Source organism: Muntiacus reevesi, chromosome 2 (genome assembly GCF_963930625.1).
Source record: "Muntiacus reevesi chromosome 2, mMunRee1.1, whole genome shotgun sequence".
In the NCBI taxonomy this organism is placed as follows: Eukaryota; Metazoa; Chordata; class Mammalia; order Artiodactyla; family Cervidae; genus Muntiacus; species Muntiacus reevesi.
This window is the reverse complement of record NC_089250.1, coordinates 86,864,415-86,890,248: the sequence shown is the minus strand read 5'-3', so window position 1 is coordinate 86,890,248 and position 25,834 is coordinate 86,864,415. Positions and strand designations below refer to the sequence as shown.

General features: G+C 46.8%; 1 protein-coding gene and 1 pseudogene across 2 annotated transcripts in view; one reads left to right on the top strand and one right to left on the bottom strand.

The window, feature by feature from the left end:
- SLC35F3 (solute carrier family 35 member F3) overlaps nt 1–25,834 on the top strand; it is a 430,537-nt gene that overhangs the window by 401,714 nt on the left and 2,989 nt on the right. For both annotated transcript variants that reach the window (XM_065922293.1, XM_065922294.1), the window contains 4 exons: nt 9,133–9,352; nt 16,215–16,340; nt 18,925–19,117; nt 20,676–20,765. In XM_065922293.1, the coding sequence (XP_065778365.1) occupies nt 9,133–9,352; nt 16,215–16,340; nt 18,925–19,117; nt 20,676–20,765 (629 nt within the window). The remainder of the gene's footprint in view (nt 1–9,132; nt 9,353–16,214; nt 16,341–18,924; nt 19,118–20,675; nt 20,766–25,834) is intronic.
- On the bottom strand, nt 1,421–5,331 carry LOC136159008 (dnaJ homolog subfamily B member 13 pseudogene; annotated as a pseudogene).

Below are 25,834 nucleotides of genomic sequence, written 5' to 3'. Positions count from 1 at the left end.
GACTATAAAGAAAACAGAGCGCCGAAGAATTGATGTTTTTGAATTGGTGTTGGAGAAGATTCTTGAGAGTCCCTTGGACTTCAAGGAGATCCAACCAGTCCATCCTAAAGGAAATCAGTCCTGAATATTCTTTGGAAGGACTGATGCTGAAGCTAAAACTCCAATACTTGGGCCACCTGATGTGAAGAACCAACTCATTTGAAAAGACCTTGATGCCGGGAAAGATTGAAGGCAGGAGAAGAAGGGGATGACAGAGGATGAGATGGTTGGATGGCATCACTGACGCGATAGACATGAGTTTGAGCAAACTCCGGGAGCTGGTGATATACAGGGCAGTCTGGCGTGCTGCAATCCATGGGATCGTAAAGAGTCATACATGACTGAGCGACTGAACTGAACTGACTGTGGTGATTGAGCATTGAGGGGAAAAATGGGGCATTCATTAGGAAAGGCTGAATATTCAGTGTCTGGTGTCCAGGATGCCAATGGTACCAGATTGGAGAAGTTTCTTCACTAGACACTGACTGGCTGGCCTTTGAAACCTTGATAGTAGATGAGATTGCCTCAGTCATTGTTTGCAGGGTAATAAGAGAGTGGACTAGAAGAGAACCCTGGAAGAAAGCAAGGAAGCCTTGGGAGGGTGTGGAGAGGTGGGAGGGAGCTCAGAGGAGCTTGCTGAGTTGGAAGCCAAAAAGGGTGTTTCAGGGAGGAACAGTCAGTGATAGTTTCCAAGAGTAAGAGGAAGACCTGAAAGTGCCTATTGGATTTAGCAACAGAAGGTCTCTCTAACCGATCTAGGGGTTTGGGTGAGTGGTGGGAGCAGACATTGGATTAGGGTGAGTTGAGGGTGAGAGAGGTGGTCATGGGGGACATGAGTTCCATGACTCTTCTGAAAGCTTGGCTCTGAAAGAGGGCTGGAGAGAGGGAAAGGGGTTGACGAGATGCTCGCTCTTGCTTTGGTGGGGGGGGAGCATTTTGTTAATATTAAGCTTGGTGAGGCTTAGACAGGTTTAATGGTGATGGAAAGGATCCAGAAGAGAAAGGGGATCATTGGGAGTGTTCACTGAGGGTGAGTCCAGGTTGCAGTTCAATCAAACTTGAACCTGAGAGCATCACTTAATCTGTCTGAGTTACAGCATCTTTTTTTTTTAAAGAAAAAAAAAAAACTTTACTTCCTTAAATACGAAGGGACAGGGAGGCCTGGCGTGCTACAGTCGTGGGGTTGCAGAGTGGAGCATGACTTAGCGACTGACAACAACAAAAACTTCATTGTGTCAGTTTAAAAGTCCCATGCCATCCCATCTTCATGTCCTGTCTGTGCAGTGGGCTGGCTCCTCTGCACACCCTGAGGCTCGGGGGAGGGGTGCGTCAAGCCCAGCTAGCCTTCACCTCTCCTGCTCTGGGCCCCAGCCCACCAGAGTCATGTCAGCAATGCCTGGCGCAGCATCTCCTTCTGCTGGGGTGTGAGACAGGTAGGGGAGTGGCTGGTGCAGAAAATGAAGACATCCCCCTTCTTGATGGGGCTCTCTGGCAACAACATCCCCTTACCTGGCACCTTCTTGCAGTCCTGGCGTGGACAGTGTTACTGGTTGGGATGTTGGGCAGACAGTCATCTAGGGTCTTCACCTCCACGGAGCAGTGGGTCAGAGCCTTGCTCAAGGAGATGGAGATCACAAAAAGACGAGGTTCTCGTTCTGCCTGTGGGAGCAAGGATGCGGTTTCTCCGTTATGACAGAGATGACGTCAGCTGAGATGATGCTGGGATTCTGGTTCCCTTCCTTCTCGAAGGTGATACGTGTGCCCTACCTTCAACCAGGCTTTCCATCATCCATGAGGATCTCGTCCCTGATGGTAGAGGAGTACCCATCCTCGTCCAGCACTCTTTGGGAGCTCTTAATTTTCTGAGTTCAGTCAAAGAATAGGGTAGGTTTCCTCTCTATCTATGGTTTTCAAACTGCACCCCTCAAAGCTGTCTCAGGGGACTCTTCGTGGCAGCTTCAGCCACAGCAACATCTCATGTGTTTTTAAACAGTTTTTAGTTTTTAGTAACTTAATACGGGTAAATACCTTGGAAAAGCAAAATAACAGTAAAAGAATTATCATAAAAATAGCAACTCCTGCCCCACACCTCCTCACTCTCAGTCACTCCCAGTTCTTATGGATATTTGTGACAGCTAGATGCATTGATTTCCATTAGACCCCATCCCCTCTTCACCTGAGTTGTTCTCTCGTAATGCTATCCCAGTTTTTGGCTAATTATAAGTGGGCAAATTTAACTCATCGACTGTCTCCTTTTACCAGGGGCTCCTGTTTCTCCTGCCAGCAGCATTTGCCTCTTTTTGTTGCCTTTACCTTGATTTCCATTAATGCTTGCTATTTTTTCAAAATGTTCCACCACCTCAGAAACCTGTCAACATGTTCCCTGTGCTGGTTTAATCAGGAGCCTCGCCTCCCAGCGCGTCTGTGGCTCCCTGGTCTGCCATCGTGGGCCAGTGTTAGTCCTGCCCGTGGGGACAGGAGTCTGTCCCCTGCTGCCCTGTCTTCCTCTTGCTTGGTTTACACCCTGATTTTAGTGTAACCCATCCTCCTGTAGCTTGCCAGACCATGTTTCACACACTGGCTAACTGAGGATATGCCTGTTTCACTCTCACATTTGATGGATGGATGGATGGTTGGCTGATTTTAGAATTCTGACTTGAAAAATATTTTCCTTGAAAAATTGTTAATTGCCTGGCTTCTGTTTTTATTGTTGAGATGTCTGATGCTATTATGATTTCCTATCCTTTAGCCCCAGGGCTTCACTGATAGGTCAGTTGGTAAAGAATCCTCCTTTAGTGCAGGAGACCCCGGTTCAATTCCTGGATCGGGAAGGCTACCCACTCCAGTATTCTTGGGCTTCCCTTGTGGCTCAGCTAGCAAAGAATTCACCTTCGATGTGGGAGACCTGGGTTCGATCCCTGGGTTGGGAAGATCCCCTGGAGATGGGAACAGCTCCCCACTCCAGTATTCTGGCCTGTTGTATTAATTTCAGGCATATGGGCTTCCAGAAGGCACAGTGGTAAAGAATCCGCCTGCCAATGCAGGAGACGCAAGAGATGCTGGTTCTATCCCTGGCTCTGGAAGATCCCCTGGAGAAGGAAATGGCAACCCACTCCAGTATTCTTGCCTAGAAAATTCCATGGACAGAAGAGCCTTAGTGGGCTACAGTCCATGGGATCTCAAAGAGTCAGACACAACTGAGCGACTGAACACATCCTTTGGCCAGTTTTATTTCTCCAGGGAGCCTTAAGTCTTATCTTTATCCCTTTTCTGCCATGAGTATATGCCTTGTCATGGTTCTTCAATCATTTTGCTTGGTACTTGATAAGCCTTTTCATTATGAAGACTCACATCCTATAGTTCCAAAAAACTTTCTTGAATTATTTATTTTGTAATTTCCTCCATTTCATTTTTTCCATTTTCTCTTTCTAATGTTCTTTTCAGTTCAATATTAGACCTAGCTTGACCTTCTCATTTTACCTTTTTTTGTCTTTCTCTCTCACTCTCTCCCCCACCTCGAGATTAATCAACTTTATATTCTAACTCTTCTGTTAATTTTTTAAATGTGGCCACTCTATATTTAGTTTGAAAAATTATTGCCATTTTTATAACCATTTATTATTGTGTTGTGGATGCAATTGCTTCTTTTCTCTCTCTAAGGACATTACCTCCTCCCCAACCCGAATGTATAAATCTTCACTATCCTTCAATTTTGTCTTTGTTGTTATTTAGTTGCTAAGTCATGTCCAACTCTTTGTGACTTCCTGGACTATAGCCTGCCAGGCTCCTCTATGCATGAGATTTCCCAGCAAAGAATACTTGAGTGGGAAATCCTTATCCAGAGGATCTTCCCGGCCCAGGGATCAAACCTATATCTCCTGCTTGGTAGGCAGATTCATGATCACTGGAATGCCAACTGTCCTTCAAGGTTCAACTCAAAACCTTATCTTTTATGAGACCTTCTCTAATCAGTCCAACTCTTGCCACTAGATAGGAATTCTATAGCACTATTATATTCCACACTACTTAATAGGTAATTTTATTTAAACTTGCATTACTTCCTTTTGAGGAATCAGTCTTATCTCCCCAGTTTTACCATAATCTTTCAAAAAGAGGGACTGTTTATTTGTTTTGTATCAGCTACAGTGCCTTGTCTAGAACTGTGACTATAACAAGTGATAAACAGGTACTTATTGATTTTAATTAAATGATAAGCCATCCTTATCCCACCAAACCAACCTATCCCAGTGAGAGTTCTTTAAAGAACATCAAGAACATAGGTATTTTTTTAAATTACATAAGTGTAGAACTTACAGATTTTTATGGCTTTCACTGTCTTTCACAGTGTTTCATCTACACCTAATTCAGCAGTGATATTTTAGTGACTTCCTTGTATTAAGTGTTCCTTGAAGCTCTCAACATAGATTTCATAGGAAAAGCACAACTTTCTTTTCTCAGTCATACATCACTGATTAGGAAATATTTAATTGAATTATGCACTTGAAACAACCAAGAACAATGGACACAAGCAGGGTTGGAAGCAAACACGTTGAAATCTTGGCCAACATGATTCAGGTCGGTAGGAACTGAAGGGCTTGGGTGTGCTGGGAGTAACCTGCCAGCTTCAGGCCTTTGTCCTGCCAGGAGTGGAGGGTGTTAGACTGTCGTGTCAGCCAAGTGGAAGCAGTCAAGAGAGTGTCTACTATCCTCTGTTCTTGGTGTACCAAGGAGAGGGCTTTGGCAGAAATGGATTTGTGCTCATCGTCTGTCTTGGGCCCCTTTCCCATCAAGGGTGTATGTGGGTCATCACCCAAGCCAGCTGACATGGCTTAGTACATAGTCCTTGATCTGAAAACAGCTCGAGGTTTACTGACTCAGGGGCCACCATCTTAGTCTCATTAGAACCAAAATCTACCCACCTGATCTGTAATCCTCTGACCACGAATCCTCAAAGGGCCAGTGGAGCTCTGCTGGGCCTAGAAAGCATGCCTTTTCCATCTCTGGGATGTATTCCCACTCTGAGTGTGTGCTTAGTCATGTCTCTTTGCAAACTCCATTGACTGTAGCCCAGAAGTATTATCTGTCCTTGGGATTTTCCTGGCAAGAATACTGGAGTGGGTTGCCATGTCCTACTCCAGTGGATCTTCCCAACCCAGGGATCGAACCGGCATCTCTTGCACCTCCTGCATTGGCAGGCAGATTCTTTACCAATGCGCCATCTGGGAATTCTCTCCTCCCGACTTCCGGTCGGCAACCTGCACTGTTCCCTACCCAGCCGTACTTGTTCCCCATCTGCCACTTCGACAGCCATTGCACTTTGGATGAGTCAGACATTGATTCTCAGGAGATAAGGTGTCCAGTTGACTTTGTATGGCCCCCTGCCACAACAGGAATCATTTTTTATAATAGTCTGGGGAAACTTGGAGATCCTCCTTGTGTTATGTTCCCTTTGGAAGGGTAACCTCTAAGTTTAGTTCCAAGGTGTGTATGCTCAGTCGCATCCAACTCTTTGCAACCCCACAGACTGTATCTCGCCAGGCTCCTCTGTCCATGGAATTTCCCAGGCAAGAATATTGGAATGGGTTGCCATTTCCTATTCCAGGGGATCTTCCTGACCCAGGGACCGAACCAGCAACTCTTGCATCTCATGTGTTAGGAGGCAGATTCTTTACCACTGTGCCACCTGGGAAGCCCATTGATATTAATGACATTAAAGAATACTTGTTTTTCCTACTAATCATACTCAAGATACTGACATCACTTTTTTGTGAGCCTTCATGATCACAAACATAAAGGAAGTTGCCCTTGGTTACCATCCCTGAAAAAAGGAAGTGGTGGTTCAGTTGCTCAGTCATGTCCGACTCTGCAATCCCATGGCTGCCTCACACCAGGCTTCCTTGTCCTTCACTATCTCCTGGAGTTTGCTCATATTCATATCCATTGAGTTGGTGATGCTATCTAACCCATCTCATCCTCTGCTGCCCTCTTCTCCTTTTGCCTTCAATCTTTCTCAGCATCAGAGTCTTTTTCAATGAGTCAATTCGTTGCATCAGGTAGCCAAAGTACTAGAGCTTCAGCTTCAGCATCAATCCTTTCAATGAATCTCCAGGGTTGATGTCCTTTAGAATTGACTGGTTTATCTCCTTGCAGTCCAAGAGACCCTCAAGAGTCTTCTCCAGCACCTCAGTTCAAAAGCATCAATTCTTTGGTGCTCAGCCTCATTCATGGTCCAACACTCACATTGGTACAAGACTACTGGAAAAGCCATAGTTTTGATTATATAGATCTTTGTCAGCAGATCTTTGCTTTTTATCATAGCTTTCCTTTCAAGAAACAGAGGTCTTTTAATTTCATGGCTGCAGTCACCATCTGCAGTGATTTTGGAGCCCAAGAAAATAAAATCTATCACTGCTTCCACTTTTTCCCCTTTTATTTTTCATGAAGTGATGGGACTGGATGGAATGATCTTAGTTTTTGGAATGTTTGGAATGTTTAAGCCAACTTTTTAACTCTCCTCTTTCACCCTTATCAAGAGGCTCTTTAGTTCCTGTTCACTTTCTGCCATAAGGGTGGTGTCATCTGCGTATCTGAAGTTTTTGATATTTCTCCCAGCAACCTTGATTCCAGCTTGTGATTCATCCAGCCCAGCATTTCACATGATGTACTCTGCATATAAGTTAAATAAATAGGATGATAATATACAGCCTTAACGTACTCCTTTCCCAATTTGGAACCAGTCTGTTGTTCCATGTCTGGTACTAATTGTTCCTTCCTGACCTGCATACAGGTTTTTCAAGAGACAGGTAAGGTGGTCTGGTATTCCCATCTCTTTAAAAATTTTCCACAGTTGATAATGATCCACACAGTCAAAGGCTTTAGTGTAGTCAATGAAGTAGAAGTAGATGTTTTTCTGGAATTCCCTTGCTTTCTCTGTAATCAAATGGATGTTGTCAATTTGATCTCTGGTTTCTCTGCTTTTTATAAACCCAGTTTGTACATATGGAAGTTCTCTTTTCATATTCTGCTGAAGGCTAGTTTGAAGTATCTTGAGCATAACCTTACTAGCATGTGAAATAAGCGCAATTGCCCAGTAGTTTGAACATTCTTTGGCACTGCCTTTCTTTGGAATTGGAATGAAAGCTGACTTTTTCCAGTCCTGTGGTCAGTGCTTAGTTTTCCAAATTTGCTGGAATATTGAGTGCAGGACTTTAACAGCATCATCTTTTAGGATTTGAAATAGCTCAGCTGGAATTACCTTCACCTCTACTAGCTTTGTCTGTAGTAATGTTTCCTAAGGCCCACTTGACTTTGAACTCCAGAATGTTTGGCTGGCGCTAGGTGAGTGACCACACCAGCATAGCTCTCTGGGTTATTAAGATCTTTTTCTGTATAGTTCTGTGTATTCTTGCCATCTCTTCTTAACCTCTTCTGCCTCTGTTAGGTCCATACCATTTCTGTCCTTTATCGAGCCCATTCTTGCATGGAATATTCCCTTGGTATCTCTGATTTTCTTGAAGAGATCTCTAGTCTTTCCCATTCTGTTGTTTTCTTCTATTTCTTTGCACTGTTCATTGAAGAAGGCCTTCCTATCTTTCCTTGCTATTCTCTGGAAAGAAGGAAGACTCTTGCAAATAGGGGCTGGAGAAAAATGCATGGAAAGTGTAACTGAACTATTGTGTGAAAATTACAGGGCAAACAGAAATATCATGTCAGTTAGATGAAAGCTCCGTTCATAGAAAGCCAAAATGGAGTCAATTCAGTTGAATCAGTTTCTTAGTAAATTTAGTGATTCGATTGTTTTACCTGTTGCTGGTTTAGAAGCAGCACAGAGTTCAGCAAACAGTGATGAGTTTTCCGTTTCTTCTGTGGATGCAATGAACAAAGGCGAGTTGCATTTTAGATTGATGGAAAGAACAATCAAATTAAATTTACAATTGCATCCAATCCTCTCTGACTCTTGTTTTCATTTTTCTCCTTGATTGTGGCATTTTCATGTTATTAATAGGTGGCTTGGGCTGTGGCTATTCTCCACCTTAGTGTATTTGACTTGTTCTAGTTCCATCTTTTCTTGCCCTGACTCCCATCCTCACTTGCTGGTATCTGGGCCACACTGGGCCCTGCTGTGAGCTTGGGCTGTGATGGCTATGGCAGCATGTCCCCACACATCCCTCTCCTTGGCCTGGCTCATCCAGCCCGGCAGAATGATGCTTTCTGCTCCTGGGCAGGGCAGCAGGCAGCGGGCAGCTGTCTGCAGAGCCAGCCACTTGGCCCTCTGTCCACACCCTCTGCCCCCCACCTCCTCCCCTCCATCCTCTTCTGCCTGAGCAAGGTTGGTTTTCTTTTTCTCAAGCAGTTTTTCAAACAGTGATCCTTCCCCTAGATTCTGGAAAGGTGATGTTGGAAAACGTTTGTCTCCAGGTGTTTCCTCATCTCCTCTCTTAAGGCACTGAGCTCTTGGATTTGCTTATCCTTCTTGTGATCACCTTTCAGATGACGTGGGGACAGGACCTTCCACACATGAAATGACCAACTAAAAAGGCCCTCATGGAGAAAATGTACACTTAACACCATTGATAAAATAGTCAAAATGTATTAGATGTGCCCAAGAAATGAATGCCACTGCCTGATCCCAGAGACAACTTCATTTGGAGGCAAATATTAAAAAAATATGTTTTGGGGAGTTCTCTTTGAGTGTCCAGGCCCCTGAAAAGAAAGGCCTAGAGACTTCCTTCTTTTACTAACCAAGTAGCAGAATCCCTTAGGTGGTCACTGTGGAACTGGGGCTTCTTCAGATCAAATGGTCCCACCATGACCTTCTCCGAAACCAACCATTTCATACCCAACATGGACCAAAGGAATAATCCACAGTGGCCAATCCTTGTGCTGGGAGCCTTGTGCAATGCTTTCTTCAGTGGACTAGTTTGAAGGGCTTTGGTAGAAAGACGTTGCTAAAATATAATAATAAATAAAAGAACTCCACTCCTTCCTGCATCTGCTAAAAACAAACAAACAAAAAAACTGGGTAGAGGGGGATAAAAATGATCTGTCTCAACCCAAGAATATAATAACACTGCCTCTCTTTCCTTGTTTTAGGGAATGCTGTCGATTTTTTGGAGACAATGGCTTGACTTTGAAGGTGTTTTTTACCAAGGCAGCACCCTTTGGTGTTCTTTGGACACTCACAAACTACCTGTACTTACATGCAATAAAGAAAATAAACACTACGGATGTCTCCGTATTGTTCTGCTGCAACAAAGCTTTTGTGTTCTTGCTCTCATGGATCGTTCTCAGGGACAGGTTCATGGGAGTGAGGGTAAGTTCCTTATTCTCTGTCTTCCCCCCTCACTCAGTCATGCCAGCCAAAACCTGCCCATCGGCTTGCTTAACTCCATGTGCTGGACCGTTCAGCCTAAGCTGCTAACCACTCTCCTTCTGATTTGCAGCAGAAAAGGAGCCCAGCCGAAGGCCAGGCTCTTGGGGTGCCTTGCAAACCTTATTGCTTGCGAACCATTCTAGACAAGCGTTCATTAAAGCACCTTTCATTTCAAGCATTTCAACAAGCATTCCCTAAAGTGTGTGCTGGTTGGGGTCCCCCATTAGGGAAGGGGTGATGTATTCAGCCTGCCTCTCACAGTCCCTGCAGCCCAGAGCCTTCAGCTAACACTGCCATAACACTGATATCTAAAACTAAATGTCCTCATCCACGTGGACATGCCCTCTTGGTGGGCCATTTATCTGGGCGGTGTTTTCAAGCTCAAGTGGGCCAGACACACTTAGAAAGTGAAAGTTGCTTAGTCGTGTCCAACTCTTTGTGACCCCATGGACTGTAGCCTGCCAGGTTCCTCTGTCCATGGGGATTCTCCAGGCAAGGATACTGGAATGGGTTGCCATGCCCTCCTCCAAGGGATCTTTCCAACCCAGGGATCGAACCCAGGTCCCCCACTTTGCAGGTGAATTCTTTACCAACTGAGCCACCAAGGAAGCCCAGTTCAAATTCTGAACACACTTAAGATGCACTTAAGCTTAATTCAAATTTTGGAGGGACAGTTTCACTTCCTTCAACCCCAGAGGAAGGGAGAATGAAATTATACCCCTTGAATTACCTCTCGTTGTCACCTCTGAGACTGAGTAAATTCCCTTAAAATAGAGTCAAATTTAGCTAGTCCTATTTTAGAACATTTATATGAAATATGATAAATGTGCTATCAAACATGAGCCTACAGATAGAGGAGTCCACCCAGGATGAAGGGAATAGGTGACATTTAGCCTTGGAAAATGGCAACCCACTCCAGTATTCTTGCTGGACAATTCCATGGTGGAGGAGCCTGGCAGGCCACAGTGCATGGGGTGGCAGAGTCGGACACGACTGAGGAACTGAGCAGGCCTTGGGACGGAGTCCTGGTGCCTTCCGCTTGTCGCCCTCTGGTGGCCCGGAGCTACCATTGCCCCACCATCACGGTCACAGACAGGGACAGAAAGGATTTGACTAGGCTAGCTCTCTGCTAGTCAGAAGGCATCACTTACTCCTTCCTGCACCCTCAGAACATGTAGGAAGGCCAGGAAGCCAACAGTCCTTTTGGACAGCAGTCCCGTTAGAGGGAACCCCGCTGGCACTCAGCAAAGGGGCAGATCCCAGGCTGTCTACTTGTGTCCTTGGCTCGCTGTCCTGGGAACAATGACATCACCTTCATGGTGGCTTCACGCCCACCTAGTTACTCAAACAGCAGTGGGGACGTGAGTCAGCTGCTGGGTTGTATTTTTAGCTTGCAGTAGGGGGAAAATTTGTTTTGAGGCTTCGTGTTAATTTTGGAATAAGAACTCAGCTCACTGTGCCACCACCCAGAAAAACTTTGAGCAAATAAACTATAGAATACATCTCCACAAGAGGTACAGCCAGCAGCAATCTGTCCAATAGCCTGCCTGACTGGATACTGAAGGCTCAGATGTCCTGGGGTCCATGGGTGGCCTTCTTTTGATGCCAAGAGCCAAGAAAATGCATGGCGGAGCACTCTTGGGGCATGACTCTAAAAGTCCAAAGCAGATTCCAGATGAGGACATTACTGAGGAAAGATGCTTCAAGGTTCATTGTGCATCGTTCGGAAAAAAAAGTTTTTGAGGTTAAGAGAAGGAGGTGTGAAAATACTGACTCACAGAGAGCAGAGTGACACACCCAGATCTTTATCTCATTGCTATGCAAGATCCCCCTCACATCCCTGAGCTGTGGTTCGGTCCCACCATCCTGGCCACTTGCTCGGTCCTCACTGACCACTGCAGACTGAACAGATTTTCATCTTGAGGCCTTCAGCACGAGGCCAGCACTGAAATTAAGACCCAGGAGCCGGTGCTGGGGATGGAATTTAGTAACCTGTAAAGCACCACACAGTTCTAAGTCTCTCTGATAATCATCACCTCTCCTAGGAGTAAGTGACATGTCCTCTAAGATCGTCCCACTCCAAGTCAAGGTGGGGCACCCTCTTCTCATCTTCAGGAGTTCAGAGAGCATGAAAAAAAATATGTAAGATGCCAGCAGCTGGGCAGAGTGACAGAGGTCACCCTGGGGAAGCAGGTGGAGATTTGAGTCCAGGATGAGGCCTAACACGCACGCTTCTCTGAGACTTCTCTCGGACTGCTAGGTTAGCTGACCACCTCCTCCTGCTGGGTCATCGCCAGAGACTGAAGGGAACTGACACTCATTTCCATCCTGATGGCTGAGCACACTGGCCTGAGAGTCGCCCAGACATAGAGAACGGATGCTTATGGAGAAGGCGACATAGAGGGCCTGCATTATTAAGGCAGTGACTCAAACCATAAGAGTTGTGGTTCCTGGAAAAGAGTAGCAGGTCTGGGTCAGGTGGACAGACCAGGAAGAGCAAATGTTTATCTTCAAATGCTGGGGAGGTTGTGGCCACATGTGGCATCAGAGGCTAGTGTTTGAGAGGAGCCCAAGCTGGCCCCCAGGTCACCCCTTGACGCTGCACTGGGATATGCTCTTCACATGTGTCCTGGCTCTCCAGGCTCAGGGGTCATAACACAACAAGGAGGTGCTATATCCTAGAGCTGAGGGACAAGGGTTTCGGTCCACTCTCATAAGCTGTCGAATGTTAAGCTAGTTACTTAACATCTCTGAGACTTAATGACCTCATTTTAAAATACAGTTGTTGGCAACTTCCTTGGCAATCTGGTGGTTAAGACTCCACCCATCCAATGCAGGGGGCACAAGTTCAATCCCTGGTCAGGGTACTAGGAACCCACATGCATGGGGTGAGGCCAAACAATAAAATAGAACGTTAGTACTCATCTTGAGGAATAGTTGTAAGAGTGAAATGAAGTGATGCATGCCTGAAACATGAAACCCCATAAATGTTTTCTTCTTTCACTGTTGTTATTCTTCTCATTCCTTCTCAAGTAGAGGGGTTTGATGGACCAGCCCAGTTCTTTGGGTGATAGTGTCAGAGGCTGACCGACACTTAGGAAGGCAGTTGGGTGCAGCAAAAGCAGCGGGAGAATGAGAGCAAGCAGAATTCTGGAGATAGGAGAGATGGCCCCTCCTAAGCCAGAGTCCACCCAGCTGTGGTCAGCAGCTGGATAAAGGCCATGCCACCCCCAGTCCACATCTCAAAGGAAAGGGCAGATGGCATTCTCAGCTGTTCAGAACCACCCACTCCAGCTAAAGCGTGCAAACCAGGAGGACTGGAGAAGCAGCAAGGAGGGCAGCTAAGAGACCATCCGAGTGGCCTCAAACCCCAGCAGCACGGTCCCGGGGAGCCTGGACCTTTTGCAAGAGCAGGTCCCGTATCAGTCTGAGCCCAGCTGATGTTTTCCATAATTAACCCACTTGCAGCCTTTGGTGCAGTGCCACCCCTGGACGGTAACCCCCAGTGCTGACCTCGACTCCACCTTCTGTTTGGGAGGCTGTCTCCCACCACATGAACACAGCCTGGGGAAGGGCACGGAGTGTGGGGGACCGTGGAGTGGGGGTCTCATGGCCCAGACACCTTTCCAGCCTCTGAAACAAGCTGGGTGAACTAGAGGGTCTGCTAACTCCTCCAGACTCTCTTGGCATCAGTGAGGGCAGTGCAGGACTTGGGAGGGAAAGGGCTGAGGGAAATATCCATAAAAATCAGCCTGTCCTTTCCCTTTTTCTAACTTCTCCAAACTGTACAAATCTAAAGCCCATCACAAACGAGGCTCTGCTTGGCAGAGGGCATGCAGCCCATCACATCTCTAGCAGGAGCAGGAAGCAGTGCTGGTCTGAGAGGCGTGCAGACTACACCAAGGGCTGCACCTGCCTCGTCCCTTCCGGGGTGTCCCTCTCCTCTCGGCCTGACATCTGATGGGGAGCAGTGTGGCCGTGGGGGGTACGGGTGCATCAGTGAGTTGCTGGAGCCTGGATCCAGAGCCCCGGGGGTGGGGCAGGCCATAACCACACAGGCAAGACCATCGTCAAGAGGTTAACTGTTAACATGCTGGCCTCAGGGTCTCCATGTCCACGCTTCTTCCTCTTCTCCAGCTCATTTTTCCAGTCAGAGTAGAGATGGCGGCTCCGCTCCTCTTGGTCTCAGGCCACTGTCAGCCATTTGTCTGTATCCCCAAGTCTTTGTTCAGTGGGATACCCTGGGGATGCAACAGGAAAGGGTGAGAAAGCAGGGGTGAGGGGAAGTAGGGAAATCCACTTTATTCCATCCTGAGACTCAGCATTCTCCCCCAGGGAGGCTGGGATCTAGAAGATGAGGACTATGTGAAACCACAGAACACACAGGACCAGCCTTACTGGAGAGTTCCTCTTACAACAGGAAATAGTCTGGGGAACATTTCCAGGTGTAAACCAAAAACCAGATATTTTAGAGTATAAAGTGTGAACTCCGCGCTTATTTTTTAAAGAGATCTGGCATCATCAAAGGAATTTCAGGCTTGGGGAAGGATGCTCAGGTCTTCCCCCAAGATCTGTAGGGTACTTTTCAACTCTGCTCTGCTTTCAGGGATATCAGCTGCAAGGAAAACCACCAGCTTCCCCTCTGGCATGGAGGTCAGGGTACAGGTTCAGGGTCAGGGGTCCCAAGGAGCTGCCGATGCCCAGACAGTATGCCCTGAAATCGAGTTGCTTAAACCTGAGACTCATGGAGGGGACTTCCAGGAGGAGATACCCTGGATGTGAGCAGCTGGGGGGTAAGCATGGTCCCCAGTGCCATCTGGCAGAATGAACTCGCTGGTCTGGACTTGGCAAATGTTGGCTGGGAAGCCAGTGGCCACCTACACTCTCTATTTCTTGCCCCTTCCCTCAGCTCTTCTGCACAGGACAGCTCAGATGGAAGCTTTTAGCTCTTTATGATTTGATTAATAGAGAAAGGAGAGTGAGGAGGTCCGAAATCTGCCCTCTAAATCTTCAGGGAAGAATAACCCTGGTTCTCCTTCACTTCCTGAAACTTCATCCTTATGTTTGGAAAGACTCAGGTGCCTTTGGAGATGTGCCACATCACCTGGGGTGGAGTTGTGTTCTTCCCCATCCCCCCTCCCCCATTTCCTTCTTTTTCTAGTTCTCTCTCTGTTTACCCAGCTGCCTAGCCAGGTCCTACTGCCCCGTACTGCATTTTCGTACTGTGCGGGCCCTCTGGAGCAGAGCCCACACCCCTTGCCCCACCTGCTTTTGCACTTATCCCTGTTCTCCTGGGGGGGAAGATCCCTGACTGTTCTTGTACCTCTTCTTCTTTCTTAATGAAGAGCCATGCACAGTCCATGTAGCATTTGAATATAAAATGTATGCCTTACGTGACGATGAGTGATAAAAGTGAAGCACTAAACCAGAAAGGGCTGGTAGACACAGCAGGCCTAGCACTTCCCCAAGGAAGGATAACCGCCTGCTCACTCAAGGGCCCGTGTGAAAGCGGGTGTGTCTTCATACTGCCTGAGGAATGCACGCCCGCTCCAACCGCTGAGCCCTGACACAGGGCCGGCCTTTCACTAACCTAAACACAGCATGGCTCAACCCTGCAGGAAACCTCACTTCAGATGTCAGAGTAGAAATGGCTATGGCTTAAGAGGTGAGTCCTACTTTCTATTAATATATAGAAACACTGCCTTTGCAGTTAAACCTGAAATGTGTATCCCAGCTCTATGACTTTCAGCACGTTACTGGGCTTACGTGCCCATGTCTATAAAATGAAATAAATAGCAATATCTACCTAGTCTGAGGATTAAATGAGAAAGTACACAGAAAACACTTATCCCCTGACCACTCAGTAAATGTTAGCCACTGGATATTTTTGCAGAGACCAGAGGTCATTTGAACAGTCTGTAAGAAAACTCCCGTAAATCCAGTCGTCAGAACTTGCACCGCCCACGTTTGTTCTGCCTCCGGCAGCCCCTCCCCACTTGCCGCCCAGCGACCTTTATGTGGCTCCAAGACCACCTCTGGTTAGAACAGGTACTTAGTGCTAAAGCATTTCTCCTTTAGGAAATGTTATCCCAAGTAAGTTTCTCTCCTGTGCACTCTGCCGATTTGATTTTGCACAACAGGAATGTGTAAAGATCCCTGGAGCCCTTATTCCTCCTGAGGAGTCTGGAGGGGAACAGGGCTGGGGCGGGGGCAAGGGTGGGAGCCGGGGGCTGGAGTGGTGGGCCCTCCAGTAGCTGAGGAAAGGAACCGCAGGGCCAGGGTTAGACACTGTATGTAGCCCTGATGGGCCAGTGACACATGCCTTTCCAGAGGGTTCCACCGCTGGGGCGTAAAGGAGGGCCATGATCCGTGGTCGTGGTCACTCTGTGTTGAGATGTGAAATACATAGAAGCAGGACCCTGAGAGGCACCTCCGGAAAGCTGGGAAGAACAGGCCTTAGCCGTGACCGAAGAACCTGGCGTTGCGACTGTGACCAGCCCGTCTGGCGGCCCCGGGAATCACATGGCCGGCCCTCCCCCGACACGACGCCAAGCCGCGGCTCTGCTCCTTGCCGTCAACCACTCCCGGTCCTCGGGTCACGCCAGGCTCTGCCGAGTGCCCCCTTCCAAGCAGGGACAGATATCCAGACAGGAGAGCAGCCTTGGCGTGGTCTCCGAAGGACCGAAAAGGCGCCCTGCCGCCCTCCGCGGCACCCTCGCAGACATGCCTACCCCTGTCGGCACGTGGGGGCCCCTCCGACTCCCCGCCGCTGCTCTGACCGCCGTGTCTTCCTTCCGTCCAGATCGTGGCTGCCATCCTCGCCATCGCTGGGATCGTGATGATGACCTACGCGGATGGCTTCCACAGCCACTCCGTCATCGGCATAGCCCTGGTGGTGGGCTCGGCATCCATGTCCGCTCTCTACAAGGTAGGCGCGGGGAGCCGGCTCGCTGGCTCTTCCTGGCCTGGCAGGCAGGGTGCTTTGAGGGAACCTTGGATGGAGCTGGTGCTTGAGCATGCGCACCCGGCACCCCGAGCCTCGCAGTGTGGAGACGTGCAGCAGCTCTTGGCTCTGGCTTTCCAGACCCTTGCATCGATGGCCATACATTTGCAGCATCTGGGATAAAAGGGGTGGAAGGATAGGTGGATCTACTGAGTTCAATGAGTGACTTACTTGTTTGGCCAGACAAGGGAGGATTGGGCTTCCCAGGTGACACTAATGATGAAGAACCAGCCTGCCAATGCAGGAGATATGACAGATGTGGGTTTGATCCCTGGGCGGGGAAGATCCCCTGGAGGAGGGTGTAGCAATCCACTCCAGTATTCTTGCCTGGAGAATCCCATGGACAGAGGAGCCTGGCGGGCTACAGTCCATGGGGTCGCAGAGTCCAACAGGACTGAGGATACTTAGCACCCAGGCACAGAGAAGGATCAGGGGCCTTAACTGCCTGCTTCTGTGTTTGGTCAGGTAATTTCCCATCAGATTGGACATGAAAATTGGAATATCTCCTGCAGCTCTGAAATCTTTTATCACATGGTTTTTGAGGCCACCAGGACTCAACATGAATCCATGTGCATTTCAAGTATGCTTTAGAGTGAATAAATAAAAGCACAATTACTATCATATGGAATTATAAAATATTTTTGACAAAATGCTGGGAACCATTGGAGGTGTGTGTGTGCCAACTGCATGTCTAGAGAAGACAATTTTTTCCCCCACACTTATCTCTCATCCTCTCTGCTCCATCACACCTCTCAACTGCTCTCCCTCTTTGCTTCCCCTTCTCTTCGGATCCTTAGTCAAGAATGCAAATATTTTCTGGTCTCCATGTTGGGAAACTGACCTGGAGGATTCAATGAAAAATAACATTTTAGCTTTGAGACTTAATGGCCCTTTGTGGATCCAGACAGTCAGATAGAGAAAATAAATGACTGTAGAAAGTTCTAAGAAAAGGAACTTTTCCAGCATGGGGAGGAACACATTTGTGCATTTGTAAAAGGAAATAACCGTACATTTTGTTTTGGCCTTGGCCTGAGGCTGGTGATATTTTAGTTCCCTGACCAAGGATCGAACTTGCCCCCCCTGCATTGGAAGCTCGGAGTCTTAACCACTGGACCACCAGGGAAATCCCAATTATACCTTCTTATCCTTCATCAGCTCCCTGCCCTTTGCCCTCAGAGAGTAAAACACAGCCCTTGAGGAATACATCTCACCCAGAGGATGTGATAGTCTAGCCCCATTCGTGACTCCAGAACCACTGTCCAAATACAGAAAATACTTAAATACTCTGCTCTCGTCAATGAGCTGCATGCTAATGGGAAGCAGAGTGGATAGATACTCTGTCCACCACGAATACAAATATTCTGATTTAGACTTACATTTCCAACTCCTCCACTGGCTGGTCTTTATCCAGAGAGGCTGGTGGGCAGAAGGGTAAAAGGACTTGACTGCATTTCCCTTTGCATGCTTCCTGCCCAGAAATGTCCAGAGATACCCCAAAGAGATGTGAAATGACTGGAAGAGGAAGAAGGAGGAACACAGCAGAGGCTGAAATTGGACCATCAGTTCTGTAACTGAACAATGTAGTAAACACGGAGGCTGGACGGGGGCCTGCTTCCTCTGGGAGCTCAGCTTCCTGGCTTCTCCGGCCACCTTTGTCCCTTTCCTGGCTTTTCATGCATCTGAGATGTGTACAAACAGGGGCAAGAAATCCGTCGGGAGTGTTCCACTAAAAGCCCATGCCATGTCTGGAATGGGGGTGGTGGACTGGAGCAGAGGTAAGCTGTGAGTGTTGTAAAACCTCTCCATTTGGTTTATAGGAAATGTCTTTGTAGCCAGATCCCTTTTTTGAGGGTGGGGCAGTGGTTTTCAAACTGTTCAGGGATGAATGTTAGGGGTCCCCGAAAGGAATGTGTAATCGTGGCTTGCGTGCGTGAAAAGTCGCGTCAATTAAGTCTGACTCTTTGCAACCCTATGGAACGTAGCCCTCCAGGCTCCTCTGTCCACCGGGATTCTCCAGGCATGAATATTGGAGTGGGTTGCCATGCCCTCCTCCTGGGGGTCTTCCCAGCCCAGGGATCAAACCCGGGTCTCTTAGGTCTCCTGCATGGCAGGCGGATTCTTTACCACTAGCACCACTTGGAAACCCACGCAATCATGGCAGATACTTCTAACTTAAGTGACTTCTAATTTATGTGGCTTTCTCATCTTCAATGCCATGAGGCTGCGATGTGGTGTCATGGATACAGCACAGAGGAATCAAGTGTGATGTGAAAACCCATGATTCCTGAAAATGCTCTCTGTGTACCCGAGGAGTAACTCTCCATCGCCACACTGCTGAGCATGGAGGAACCCTGCTGCCCTTCACTGAAGGCCATGCGAGGTGGAATCTACCATCACGTGGCTGTCGGCCCCGTGGTCCAGCCCCAGCTTACCAAGTGCACTCGCTTCTCCATGGCAAGTTGGAGTCCGAGGCAGACTGTCACCCCCCCTCCTCTGCTCTCTCCGGCAGGTCCTGTTCAAGCTCCTCCTGGGCAGTGCTAAGTTTGGAGAAGCCGCCTTATTTCTTTCCATTCTGGGTGTGTTTAACATCCTCTTCATCACCTGTATTCCTGTCATCCTCTACTTTACCAAAGTGGAATACTGGAGCTCTTTTGATGACATTCCATGGGGAAACCTTTGTGGATTTTCAGTCCTCTTATTGAGTAAGTGGCGACTACCCTGCCAGAATCCCCAGAAACCAGGGACTGACAAAAGGGGATCCGGAAAGCTCCAGGGCATGAAAACTCATGCCCTGAAGGAGAAAAAAAAAGCAAGTCTATTATTATCCTTAAGTTCTTCATGGTTTTCTAGGTCATTGTGTCGCAAAAAGGAAAGCCTTTGTAATGATGACACTAGTTCTGATTCCAGGACTGTGGTCACTGTGGTAGTAACCATGGTCATGGCGGCTCTGAACAGTGAACTAGTGGCTGAGGGTAATAATAGTGCATTACTTACAGGGTTGGTTATTCCTGTTGTTCAGTCGCCAAGTCATGTCCAGCTCTTTGCAGCCCCATGGACTGCAGCACGCCAGGCTTCCCTGTCCTTCACTATCTCCCTGAGTTTGTTCAAACTCATGTCCATTGAGTTAGTGATGCCATCCAACCATCTCATCCTCTGTCGCCCCCCTCTTCTCCTGCCCTCCATCCTTCCCAGAATCAGGGTCTTTTCCAATGAGTTGGTTCTCCACATCCGGTGGCCAAAGTATTGGCTTCAGCTTCAGCATCAGTCCTTCCATTGAATATAGGGCTGGTTAGAAGTTGGTAGATTAATACTATAATAGGGAAGAAACTTTTGTATTCTATTACAAGTTTATCACTAAAAGGATGATGCCTACAAGCTTAAATTATACATAATGCTCCCCAAGTAATGTGCATTAAGCTAAAATACCTTTGTTTAGCTCACAGGAAATAACCTGACTAGACCCGCTTGTGAATGACTGTAGAGAAAAAGAAATTAACACATCCTTTCTGGAGACTGATGGGAACCAGGAAGTGTTTGACTCTACTCTTCCCCTTTTAGTATGAAAGGAGCCTGAATTCTAACCCAGACTAGATAGTTCTTTGGGACATGAACTCACCATCTTCTCGGTTTGCCAGCTTTATGAATAAAGTTGTCATTCCTTGCCCCAGCAACTGACCTTTCAATTATTGGCCTGTCGTGCAGCAAGCGGTACAAGCTTGGAGTTGGTTAACAGTCCACACAGAGCTCTTAGAACACTACCTGATAACATTCAGTAAATATTATCACTATTAGTGTCATCATCACCATTACTTCATCAACATCATCATCCTCATCACCAGTAATTGCTATAAGGGAAGCATCCAAGGAGGAGCCTCACCCATTTCTACCTAAAATGTGCATCCCAAAGCTCCTGATCATAGTCATCCCAGAATCACTGCCAGCAGCAGAAAAAAGCAAAGTTAGTCAAGTAAGTAGGATGGCCCCATCCTCTTTTCTAGTGCCTTCTCACTGGTTAGCTTTTTAAAATTTCTTTCTTCTTCTTCAGAGCTCAGGGGAGAGAAGAGACCTGAGCAGTCAGGATGTTTGGCCCTAATCCCCAGTCCTGGAGACCTTGCAGGAACCCAAGTCCCCTGAGTCAGAATAAAGAGCAAGACACCCAGACTCCAGCCTCCTCAGAGAAGCTGGGGTTGGATAGGCCATAAAGGATGGAAAATCAGGGCTGGGCATGCATAACACCTATCTTTTTATTCTTTATTTCAGCATTCAATATTGTATTAAATTTTGGAATTGCTGTTACATATCCTACTCTGATGTCTCTTGGAATCGTCCTCAGCGTACCTGTGAATGCAGGTAAACTTCTGTGACTTTCTGTATGTGTTTGTAAACACACACACACACATGCACACACGTACTCACATATATTCTTGCTTGCTTGTACAGTGTACAGGTTTAACCTCCTGTATAGAAAGAAACCACTTGGGTGAAATGTTGACGTTTATGACACATGCAGTATTTTCTTCAGAGTGGATTGATTTTCACATACAACACCAAGGTACAGAAAGTCTAAAATCATCTTTATTTGAGCTAGTGTGAAGATCAGAGATGAATATCATTAAGTTTATTAATAAGTAGAGACGAATAAGTAGCAGAAGAAAGCTTTTTAGTTTTCATAAGCAGCTTTCTAAAAGAGAATATTAGCTCAGGGTATGGCAGGCATGAGATGGAGACACGTCCACAGCTACAGAAGTGTGGACATTGCTTCCAGAGTCCCAGAAGAGAGCCCCCCATCCAGCAGCTTAGGACCTTGCTCTAGTTCCACTGGGGACTCAGCAGCACACTCAGTCGGCAGCTCTTCTAAAGCGTGCCATCACCTGCCCCTCACCTTCCTCCTTTTCCTGGCTCATGCTGCTATGAACTTTGGGTTTTCCTTCCAGAATCTCCCTGAGTCATACTCGACCTCCCTGTAGAATCTGTTTGTGAGTCACTTCCCAGAGCACTCACCCCTTTGACCTTGGTACAGCTCCTACCAAAGCCATCTCCCGACCTGCCCACTTCTGGGCCATTAGAGGACTAGGCTCCCAGGGAGTGGCAACCCCATACCCTGTTCAGTCTGGTGATAATAAGCCTGGAAGCATAGGTAAAACCACAGTCAACTTCCAGAAGTCGTCTTTGCGTCGCATTCCGCACAATCTATATGTGCCTTACCCTGGTCCCAGACTCCTTGGGCCCAGCACCTGCCCAGAGGGAGGGTGACCAGACCCCTCTCATAACCTCTCTGGGCCCTTACTTATCACCTAAAAACAAAGGTTGTCCCTGAGTCATCACCTTGGTTAATAGGAGGACCACACGAAATGATTTATGAGGCAGAACTTCCAAAGGCAGGAAGCCCCTAAGCAACTGGAGAGCTGGTAGAAAAGTGGACCAGCTTGTCTGTGTCCACACACCACAGGCTTCAGAAAAATAATTCATCAACATACCCCCAATGCATGTCTTTATAGTCACAGAGCATTCTTATTTCAAGGAGGCATATTCCAGGTGACCCTTGTATAGAAGCTACTTGGACTGTATCATACAGCCAGTGTGAGAGGTTAATCAGAATCCTCTGCTACTTAGCTGCACTTTAAGAGGGTCAGCAGTGTATCAGAGGAAGCAATGGCAATCAGTTCTCCAGGGGAGGAGGAGCAGAGGAGTCGGCGGTTCTCTGACAGTCAGAAGCAGAGCCCTGGCTGGGCTTTCTGATACTCTCTCTAGCATAGCTCATGGGACTGGCTGACTGGCTCTGGTGGTTCGCTGTAAAGAATCCGCCTGCCATGCAGGAGACCAGGGTTTGATCCCTGGGTCAGGAAGATCCTCTGGAGAAGAAAGTGGCAGTCCACTCCAGTATTCTTGCCTGGAGAATTCTATAGACAGAGGAGCCTAGTGGGCTACAGTCCATGGGGTTGCAGGGAGTCAGACACAACTGAGCGACTAACACTTTCACTTTCTTTCATTTGTAAATTAACCAGCTGTTCTGCCAGTATTAAAACTTGAAGTGTTTCTGAATTAGAGGGAGATAGAAGAGGTGCTTTAATTCCACAAAAGAACTGCTAACAAAATGTATTTCTCAGTTTTACCTTTCACCTCTCTGTCCACCCTGTAGATGGAGGTGAGAGGCGCAGGAAGGAGCGGGGGGCGGGCAAGAGGACTGGAGGAACAGGAAGGGAGATGACAGAGCAGCCCCCTCATGTGGCAGACAGGCGGGGTGGGGGATGCAGAGAGAGGGACAGCACGGTAGGCTTCAAAAGCTGCACGTGAAAGTCAGAAAAAACTCTTTCACAAACTGAGTTTTTCAAAAAAACAATCTGATTCTCCCTTGTGTGGAGTTCAGTTCAGTCACTCAGTTGTATCTGACCCTTGGTGACCCCATGAACTGCAGCACTCCAGGCTTCCCTGTCCATCACCAACTCCAGGAGCTTACTCAAACTCATGTCCATCGAGTCAGTGATGCCATCCAACCATCTCATCCTCTGTCGTCCCCTTCTCCTCCTGCCTTCAATCTTTCCCCGCATCAGTGTCTTTTCCAAGGAGTCAGTTCTTTGCATCAGGTGGCCAAAGTATTGGAGCTTCAGCTTCAGCATAAGTCCTTCCAATGAATATTCAGGACTGATTTCCTTTAGGATGGACTGGTTGGATCTCCTTGCAGTCCAAGGGATTCTCAAGAGTCTTCTCCAACACCACAGTTCAAAAGCATCAATTCTTATTTATGCTCAGCCTTCTTTATGGTCCAACTCTCACATCCATACATGACTACCGGAAAAATGATAGCTTTGACCAGATGGACCTTTGTTGGCAAAGTAATGTCTCTGCTTTTTAATATGCAATCTAGGTTGATCAGAGCTCCTAGGTTGTCAAGGAGCAAGTGTCGTTTAATTTCATGACTGCAGTCACCATCTGCAGTGATTTTGGAGCCCAAGAAAATAAACTCTCCCACTGTTTCCACTGTTTCCCCATCTATTTGCCATGAAGTGATGGGACCAGATGCCATGATCTTAGTTTTTTGAATGTTGCGTTTTAAACCAGCTTTTTTCACTCTCCTCTTTCACTTTCATCAAGAGGCTTTTTGCTTTCTGCCATAAGGGTGGTGTCACCACATATCTGAAATTATTGATATTTCTCCCAGCAATCTTGATTAAAGCTTGTGCTTCATCCAGCCCAGCATTTTGCATGATGTACCTCAGTTCAGTTCAGTCGCTCAGTCGAGTCCAACTCTTTGCGACCCCATGAATTGCAGCACGCCAGGCCTCCCTGTCTATCACCAACTCCCAGAGTTCACTCAAACTCATGTCCATCGAGTCGGTGATGCCATCCAGCCATCTCATCCTCTGTCATCCCCTTCTCCTCCCGCCCCCAACCCCTCCCAGCATCAGGGTCTTTTCCAATGAGTCAACTCTTTGCATGAGGTGGCCAAAGTATTGGAGTCTCAGTTTCAGCATCAGTCCTTCCAGTGAACACCCAGGACTGATCTCCTTTAGGATGGACTGGTTGGATCTCCTTGCAGCCCAAGGGACTCTCAAGAGTCTTCTCCAACACCACAGTTCAAAAGCATCAATTCTTCGGCACTCAGCTTTCTTTATAGTCCAACTCTCACATCCATACATGACCACTGGAAAAACCATAGCCTTGACTAGACGGACCCTTGTTGGCAAAGTAATGTTTCTGCTTTTTAATATGCTATCTAGGTTGGTCATAACTTTCCTCCCAAGGAGTAAGCATCTTTTAATTTCATGGCTGCAATCACTATCTGCAGTGATTTTGGAGCCCAAAAAAATGAAGTCTGACACTGTTTCCACTCTCTCCCCATCTATTTGCCATGAAGTGATGGGACCAGATGCCATGATCTTAGTTTTCTGAATGTTGAGCTTTAAGCCAACTTTTTCACTCTCCTCTTTCACTTTCATCAAGAGGTTTTTTAGTTCATCTTCACTTTCTGCCATAAGGGTGGTGTCATCTGCATATCTGAGGTTATTAGCATATAAGTTAAATAAGCAGGGTGACAGTATACAGCCTTGACGTACTCCTTTTCCTATATGGAACCAGTCTGTTGTTCCATGTCCAGTTCTAACTGTTGCTTCTTGACCTGCATACAGATTTCTCAGGAGGAAGGTAAGCTACTCTGGTATTCCCATCTCTTTAAGAATTTTCCACAACAGTGATCCACACAGTCAAAGGCTTCAGTGTAGTCAGTAAAGCAGAGGTTTTTCTGGAATTTTCTTGCTTTTTCTATGATCCAATGGATGTTGACAATTTGGTCTCTTGTTCTTCTACCTTTTCTAAATCCAGTTTGAACATCTGGAAGTTGTCAGTTCATGTACTGTTGAAGTCTAGCTTGGAGAATTTTGAGCATTACTTTGCTGGCTTGTGAGATGAGTGCAATTGTACGGTAGTTTGAACATTCTTTGGCATTGCCTTTCTTTGGGATTGGAATGAAAACTGACATTTTCCAGTCCTGTGGCCACTACTGAGTTTTCCAAATTTGCTGGCATATTGAGTGCAGCACTTTGACAGCATCATCTTTTAGGATTTGAAATAGTTCAGCTGGAATTCCATCACCTCCACTAGCTTTGTTCATAGTGATGCTTCCTAAGGCCCACTTGATTTCTCATTCCAGGATGTCTGGCTCTAGATGAATGATCACACCATCGTGGTTATGTGGGTCATGAAGATCTTTTTTGTATAGTTCTTCTGTGTATTCTTGCCACCTCTTCTTAATATCTTCTGCTTCTGTTAGGTCCATAGCATTTCTGTCCTTTATTGAGCCCATCTTTGCATGAAATGTTCCCTTGGTATCTAATTTTCTTGAAGAGATCTCTAGTGTTTCCCATTCTATTGCTTTCATCTATTTCTTTGCATTGGAAATATGCAAAATTGCATTGGAAATATGCTAAGGAAGGCTTTCTTATCTCTCCTTGCTATTCTTTGGAACTCTGCATTCAGATGGGTATATCTTTCCTTTCCTTTGCCTTTCACTTCTCTTCTTTTCTCAGCTATTTGTAAGGCCTCCTCAGACAACCATTTTATGTGGAGGCCTGCCTCCAAATTTGCTTTGTTTGATTTAGTTAAGAAAAGAGAAAAAGAAAGCAAAAAAAGGAAAAGAAAACCAACTTTGGAATGCTTTTGGTCGTTAGTTATGAAGAGAATGATGATCCAGGTTTGTACAAACTGATGTGAATCCTGTTCTCATTTTGTTCCCTCACCTCATCAGTCAGAAATGAGCTTCTTGGGCCTTTAATAAATATTCATAATCAGTGATGCCATAGGTGGCATTAGAGCCTCACGCTTATAATACCCTGGAGTGGAATAAAAGTTTGTATCTGTTACCTTTGAAGAACCAGGTTGAGTTTGGTCCTTAGAACATAAAAATATGGGACTTCCAGTAGTCC